We start from the raw sequence: 8,171 nt of genomic DNA on the forward strand, positions 1-8,171 counted from the left end.
CCTAAAGCATGTGTCTGCGCTAACCACATAAACAAATAAGCCATAAATTAGACTCAGGTTTTATTCTGCTAGATGGATAATCATTCCAGATGGAGAAAAAAAACACTGCCACGCAGCTGATGTCACATTAATGGATTCCTTCATTAGAAACAAATTAACTGCCTGAACTTTGAAAACGACCCACTTAAGACCTTCCACGTGATCTGTGCTTTATCGCTGCCGAACATTTGCCTTCAACATGGCAGTGAATGGAAGTATGGGGGATAATTAGATCGGTTTCATCATGTAGGGCAAAAATAATCGATCCTCGAAAAGCCGCCGCATCCGTTTCTAAACAGGGATTTGGCCAAATCTCATCCCGGGCTTACAGAGAGTTTTCTGGAAGATGACATAATTTGGATGTTGATGATGGTGTAAAGCGCAGCATGTGGCACAGAGCTCACATAGTTACACAGCTATCTGTGTTTGCGGCTTGTCTTTAATGACACTCCCTCCGTTGGAAACTCACTTTAGTGGCATCAAATTAGCCCCGTCGTCACAATTCTTAAGTGTGTGCTAATGCGTAGCGCGGAGCCACCTATAATAAATGGTGCTCTTACAGCATCTGTTAGCTGGTAGACAGGCGCATTTAGAACGCTGCTTGGCAAAGGCAGTTATGTGAGTGCTTAGTGTGCTGGCAGTGGAGCAATGGAGTCTTGATGCTTCAGATTAAATGAAACTGCTATTTACAGCTTTTCAGTATGACTTGCATGCATCAACCCCGACTTCCAACCGCATCTCTCTCTTCTCCTTTCTCCTCCTCAGAGCACTTAGAGACGGCTCTCTACAGGTTGGCAATGAGGCAGCGGTAACAGGGTCATCGCCTTTGGCAGCAACGCAGCTGGACACAGACGGAGCGCTCTGGTTGGGTAGGTGCCCACACATTTAAAAAAAAAGATAATAAAATGTCATCCAGCATTCAGACTTGAAAACGTGTCTACAAATGCCATACATCAAGCCAGGGGAGTGCTTGTAATTCTGTAGTACTTTTTCATCCTGGCCTCTGTAGAAGGCTGCCAGAAAAATGAGCAATGAATTCATTGGCATTGCATAGGATAAGCAAAGTCTCTGGCAGGGGGAAAAAAATTGCAGTTTGGGCACAAATAAAAAAAAAATGTCCAGGCCTATTCAGGTATTGAGTAGAGAAATGAAAAGCTATCTGACGAATTCAAAAGTTGTCTGCTCTCCTGAATTGAAAATGACCAAAGTCGGCCCACTATCTACCTCCAGTTCAATTTTGGCCTGAACTTGGCCTGGAAAATTCTCGTTTGAAAGAACACACATGGCATGGTGGAATTGAACATTCTGAGGGTATAACACTGAAGACGGGCAGCGAAATAAAGTCAGACTGTTCTTTAAAATGCACAGCGCCAGGCGGCAAAGAGGCCGGTTTGAGAGGAGAAGCAGCGCGAGTGACATTTAAGAGACACGCTGTGTGTAGAGGTGCCCTGGGGTACTCGGGTACAAGTATACAAACATACACACACGTGTACACACACACAGGGAGGCAGTGCTCTGGAACAGGTGCTGAGCGAGCCCCGCAGCAAGAATACATAATCCGCACACAGCCCTCCCATCGAGAGTCCCTCTTCTTTTTAAATCCCCTTTTCACTGTTCATCATTAATTCATCTGTAACTCGCATGAAATTAGCCCTGTCGATCCCCGATTCGGAGGCGCGCAATCCGATTAAAGGGGACAGGGACAGGGGATGTAAAGAGCTCGACAGGGATATGAACTCTCAGCCCGACAGATTAAAAAAGAGAAAACAGGGAAGAGAAGGAGAGATGGGGAATGTAAGGGGGGGAGGCGTTGGATTAACATGAAGGGAAGAACGACAGAGGATGCTGGAGGATTCTGACAGTGTAGATAACAGAGACGGAGGAGAGAGAGAGAGAGAGCGGGGGAGGCAGCCAGGTAAAACATCATAAACTAGGGTCAGCCTCTCTCTCCCAGAATCCTGAATAAAGTCGTTTCACGCTGATTTTATTGAGAAAGACACTAATGAGTACTTTGGGTGTGCTGGCTCAAAAGAGTAGCTCAAAACACCATCAAAAGGAAAAAGGAGCCAGCCACACACCCAGCAATTAGGTCATCAAGTCTCCACAAAAGGACTTTATGAGACTTAGTTAAAAAAAGAGGGGGTAGGATGATTTGATATAGAAGAAAAAGTGGAGTAAAGTTAAAGTGAAATGAAAAGTACAAGGGGGGAACATTTGCTTTGAAGTACAAATCCATGATATTAAGAAATGTCTATTTTTAAATGTTCTGTGACTGATGGATAAAACACATCCAGTTCACAAGTGCTTTTAAGGTTCATTTTTCCAAAAAAATAAAAGTTTTTTCTCTTAAATCTTGTGGTTTCTAAACAAGAGTTGTTCCGATACCGATACTCCTATCGGAGTATGCCCCAGAATCTGCCTAAAATGCAGTAATTAGGATTATTATGCGATAACACATAATTTGGATATTAGAAATGGGACTCTACTACTTCCAAGCAGTGTCCTGTACAGCTGTATGCAACTTGACAGATGTTATACTGCATAAGTAGCCAATGTCTGTAAAGAGCAAGGGACTAGGGGCAAGGGTTAGAAGATTAAAGTTAAAAATAATAATATATGTGTATTGGTTTTGCACTGGTTTCTACGGAAGCCCTAAACAGTCGAGGGTCAAACATATTATTTTCTTTGTTTTCCCGTGATAACAAGTTCTATTTTATTTGTTTTTCTCAAGATCACAAGGCACTTATGTGGATATCACGGAATGACAAATGTTGTTTTCCCGTGATGAAGTTGAAGTTTGTTTTCTCGAGATCTCGAGAAAATGAACTTGTTATCTCAAGAAAACAACACTTGTTCCGTGATAATGACATAAATAACTTGTGATTTCATCAAAACAATATGTTTTAACCCTGACCGTTTAGGCCTTCTGTAAGTATCAGATCAGTACTCATTATCATCTAATACACGAAGTTCAGGTATCAGATCGTATCGGGAAGGGAAAAAATGGTATCGGTACATCTCATATCTAGACGTGCACCTTTCACCTCCTACTTACTACAGTACAATGAAGGTGAATGGTATTTGTGTTCAAGAAAAGTGAATAAGATTAACAGCACATTCGGAAAGTCCCTGAACATGCTGTCAGCGGTTTGTTAAGGGACTGTTTCTTCCATAGAAAGTAGTTTCAAGTTGGATGATTTGGCCTTTCAGCATTTATAAAGTGATTTGATTTGCAGCCAATCCGGAAGAAGTGAGTAACTAGCACTGGTATCCAACTTGATAAACAGAAGCTTGCGGCTCAAAGTTTAAGAAAAGAGCCACAGTTCTTCAGATGCACTACTTGATGGACGGGTGATATCTGAGGAGTTCACAGCACAGCGACGTGTGCTGAAAATACTAAAAATAATGAGGATATTAGCTGTTCATAATTTTACACTCTGTCACCGCCTTTTATTTGTAGCACATTTCTGAGTACTTTATGCACCATGTCAAATTAAGAGAAGCCTCTCTCACGTCTATCTTAACTTTCTCTGGCTGCTATGCTTTCTGCCTTTGATCATGGTGGTTTAACAAATAAGGTGTCAACCTGTCGTGTTCATCAGCTGGTGTCATCATACAAAAGAATCAAAGACATCATCAGACAGAGTAACCGCTTAAGAACCAGAAATACATTTCTCTAGCAGAATATTTCCGGTACGGCCTTTTGAAGACTTTTACAAGCTCTGATTTGTTATGAAACCCTAACTTTTATCCAGGTGTTTGATCTTTAAAGGGGCGACCCACGCATTTTAAACATGAAGGTCAGTTTATTAGTCATGGGGAGTACGACTGAAAACAGTTGTGTAATGTCTCCTGATGCTCTGGAAGAGTTGAGAACATAATCCCTAATGATGTCATCGATGTTTGTTGTAGGTTGTGCTTTGAATTTTAAAATTTGTAAGAGAAAGCCTGCATTACAAACCGGGGGCGAGGAGTTTGAATGCAACAATGTTATTGGCTGTATCATGGTAAATGTAGGAACTAGTGTTTTGGGTGCTTCACAAGCCCCCAGGATCAGCGCTGGTTCTAACAATAAAAATCCAGATACAGTCAAGTGGCGGAGGGCTTGATCAGAAGTTAGCTGCTCAACCGGCGGAAGTCTCTAGTGCGTGTCGACCACATAATATGGAAACTATACCGAAGATCAGTATAATTTAATTCCCAGGAAGTTGAGCTTTTTTGGCGCCCTGCACCACATAGCGGTTTTTATAGGAATGAACGGGGCTCCGCCTCCGATGCTGTATCCAGATTTGCCTTATGAGCTTCATGGTGCTCAACCGATGCTAGATAACAGGAGTGGTACTTTAAAATACACTGAAGCAGTTGCTGCTTTAGTGTGCCGAAAGGTTTAGCTTGTTCTGAGGAAGTATTCTTTGACACGTGTTTCAGTAGCCGATTCATCGTCGTGTAAACTTCTGTCTCCGTCTCCCCTCAGGTGGTCTGGAGGAGCTGGCGGTGACCCGTCGGTTGCCCAAGGCCTACAGCACCGGCTTTGTGGGCTGCATCAAGGACGTGGTGGTGGACGGCGTGGAGCTCCACCTGGTGGAGGACGCCTTAAACAGCCCCACAATACTACAATGTTCCGCCGCCAAATAACTCGGCAGAGACAAAATGTTGAGAGAAACGGAAATAAAGAAACCCTCCCACCCACTCCCTCCATAGCGCCCATGTCTCCTGCTGTAATTATTTTCTATTTTTGTATACTTTTCATCGCTTTTTATATGGAAAGAAAATTAATATGTCGTTCCGATTTTTGTTTCATATATTTTGTTCTTTTTTTTTTTTTTTTTTTTTTTTAAATCTGCACCTCCGTTCACAGAACACACTTTCTTTTTCTTTTTCTGCTCCGGCCCTTCATCTTTTTTCAAAAAGCAGGCATCTCTGTGAACAGGAGATATTTTATTCTTGTCAGTTTTGTTGTTTTAAAACAAACGCCAACTTAAAAAAAGAGCCTGCTCCTTTTCCTCGCTCATTACTTGAACACTGGTGGACCTCGCTGATGATCTCTGGGTACTGCCTTGTCTTGGTGCCATATCTATCGTCCACATTCCCCAAGCATGGCCTATACATCCATGAATATATAGACATACATTCCCCCGTGAGAGCTGGACGCAGTGTGCATATGCTGTGGCCGACGTGTGCAGCTCTTTGATGCTGCAGCCAGCTGCCGTCTCCAGTCAAGAAACTCTGTATTCAGCCCCGGTAGCCCACTGTATTTTCCTAATGGGACTTTTTCAGATATCAGTCAAGCTGCTACAGTGAGAAAGTACACAGTTGAAACCACTCGATCAACCCCCATCTCTCAGCGCCAAAAAAAACCCCTAAAAACTCTCCACTCGATCTGAATCCCATCAGAGCCTTTAGTTTTGAAATATGACTCACTAACACTGCAACCCGACATGATGGAGACGGAGAGAGCGCTGCGTTCCACAATGACTCGCATATCATTAGTCATAAGTCAAGACATGAATCATAGACATGAATAAATGTTATAAATATAGAGTATATACATAATACCTGAGACTGTGAATATGTAAGATGGGTTCTCTTTGGAGAATTGTGCTTCTCATGTACTATTGTGCGTTCTGTTTTACAATCAGCAGATGAACTAATGATGACCACTATAAATGCATGCACTTCCGCAGTGATGGTTTGAATCTGGTTTTTGTTTGTTTGTTTTTTATTCACATTTTTGTTCCAAAAAAAAAACAAAAAACAACGTTCTAATTTGGAAAATGTCACTGTTTGGGGGTTTGTTTGTTTTTGCGATGAATATAAAAAGTTTTTTTCTCTTATTTCCACTGATGTGATTTCAGAATCTACAGAGCTCAGAATAATGTTTTTATATTTGTTCATTCCCTGTATATCTTTTTTTTTTTTTTTTTTACTTTTTTTTTTTTCTTGTAAGCAGTTAGTTTTGCAGGACCTTGAATGGTGCATACGGGGGAAGAGTTGTTACCATATCTGACCTTAAGGAGGTGCTGAAAGCAAAGACTGGAGGAAAGGACAGACACAAAGGAGGCGAGGAGAGATCTTATCATGGGGGAGAGCTTCTGCTCTTGGGAACGTCCTGTCAGACAACAGTCAGCCGTCAACACAAACAAAAAACGCTTCAAGAAACTCTGCCTGAGACTTATTTTCTTTTCGAGCATTCCTGGAGGAGACTATTCGGCTGTTGAGAGAGAAAGAAAGAGAGAGAGAGAGAGCGACTGTGATGTTGTTGTGACCTTTTGAAGCCATAACAGCCACAAAAATGGGGAAAAAAAGATGCATAATCCTACAGTACTTGCAAATTAACATAGTAACGCATGGGGTTTGTATTACTAGTGCGAATTCTGTAACATTCAGTGAACTGATGCAACGTGGTGGAGTCGTCTTTGCTGAACCACAATAAGCTGCGACGACTGACTTAAAGACACTTGTTTTGATATGAGAACCTTGGCAATATTCTGAGACAAAATCATGCTTGTTCGTGGTTGAGTATCAAATGGTCTTGTACTGTTTTGTTTTTTTCTTCTTCTTCCTTAAGTTCTTAATTATGTTTCTTAAATCATCAACAACCTGTTTTTGTACAGCCCTGCAATTTTGAAGTGTAAATTTAGCAAAATGTGTGATCTGTGGAGGTTTATGTTTTTAGTAATATACACTGGAACCATGTCTGACTTGTCTGTTCGCCCACACGATGATATACTTATGTACATGGGGGGCTCTAAAGCTATAACTGCATTGTGTGTGTGCTCAAGAGTGTAACACCAGACCAGGAAACCCCTCTCTGGTGTCCCAATACTCATTAAATTCCAGCATTCGCTCTGTTAACCCTAGACTGGTCTTATTTTACCACACTGCTCTTTCAGTTTGATCCATTCAGGTGGTAATAAAGGACAGATCCCTGTGTATCTGGATGGACTCATGAACAGTAAAGACAGCAGCAGTCTATGGTTTGGGTGGAAACTATGAATTGCCTTAAAAACTGGTCACCTCCACTCTTAGCAGGTGACAAAGACGCCAACCATATAACCGTTTCCTTACTTTAGCCAGTGTATTAGCCTCATCCCCATAATGTAAATGAGTAATACATAATAATAATAATGATAATTATATTAGTAATAATGCTCATACACAAAAAAAACCCAGGGGACTTCTGCAAATGTCCCCTCTGGCTTTTTACAAAAACTCTATTTACTGTTTTTGAATCTTTTTTCTGTTCCTTATTTATGTCTACATGTGGATTACCCTCCATGTCTGGCCTCTGTAAACTACTGTCTGACTGCGCAAACCTCCTCAAAGGGCAGTGCACCGAGTAAGAGTGGCATGACCTGAACATTACTAACTTTATGACCTTTGTCTTGTGTTCCTACCACCATGAAATAAAATGTCAACCAAACGGAGCCCTCACTTGTCAGTCGTCTTGTTTTTTGTCATCATCTGGAGTTGATTGGCATTTTGGCAACTCTTTAAAGGATAAGGGTGGTGTTACATTTTCCGAATTGTCAGCAGATCCTGTGAAAAGATCAAAACAAATGCTTTTTACCTTCCCTGCCCTTTCAGTGGTTCTCAGCTCCAGATCTGATATTCTGAATACATAAATCTTTAAAAACTGCTCACAAATATTTACTCACATTTTTCAAATGTAATTTTTCAATTGTGTATTTGTGTGGGACTATTTTCCAGCTGTGGATTTACACACATTTGGTACTGACCAGCACCAGGATGGTAAATGCAGGATTGACTCAAAATGAACAAGAGTGCCTGTGTTGATCATGAAAATTTGTCCTTGACCTTGGAATTTGGAGTTGAAATACATTTTTCACTCACTGACTACTTGCTAGCCTTTTCCAAAGCTTTCACCCCGCTGTGGAAGACTTGATTTTAATTCTAGTTAATGGACCTCGAGTTAAAGGATAAGTTCACCCAGAAATGAAAATTCAGTCATTATTTGCTCACCCTCATGCCGATGGAAGGTCGGGGGAAGTTCTGTGGTCCACAAAACATTTCTGGAGCGTCGCAGCATTCTCTGAAAACAACTGGAGTAGATGGGGACTTGTTTTAAAATGTAAAAAAAACAAAACATAAAATGGCCTCATACAACTCAT

General features: G+C 41.3%; 1 protein-coding gene across 7 annotated transcripts in view; it reads left to right on the forward strand.

Annotated features, from left to right (window-relative positions):
• agrn (agrin) overlaps nucleotides 1–7,466 on the forward strand; it is a 276,308-nt gene extending 268,842 nt beyond the window's left edge. For all 7 annotated transcript variants that reach the window (XM_084365476.1, XM_084365478.1, XM_084365477.1 and 4 more), the window contains 2 exons: nucleotides 805–908; nucleotides 4,514–7,466. In XM_084365476.1, coding sequence (XP_084221602.1) covers nucleotides 805–908; nucleotides 4,514–4,674 — 265 coding nt within the window. In that variant the 3' untranslated portion in view covers nucleotides 4,675–7,466. The remainder of the gene's footprint in view (nucleotides 1–804; nucleotides 909–4,513) is intronic.
• Nucleotides 7,467–8,171: the final 705 nt, after the last annotated feature.

This window comes from Pagrus pagrus (assembly GCF_965226575.1).
Source record: "Pagrus pagrus genome assembly, chromosome: 11".
Taxonomy (NCBI): domain Eukaryota; kingdom Metazoa; phylum Chordata; class Actinopteri; order Spariformes; family Sparidae; genus Pagrus; species Pagrus pagrus.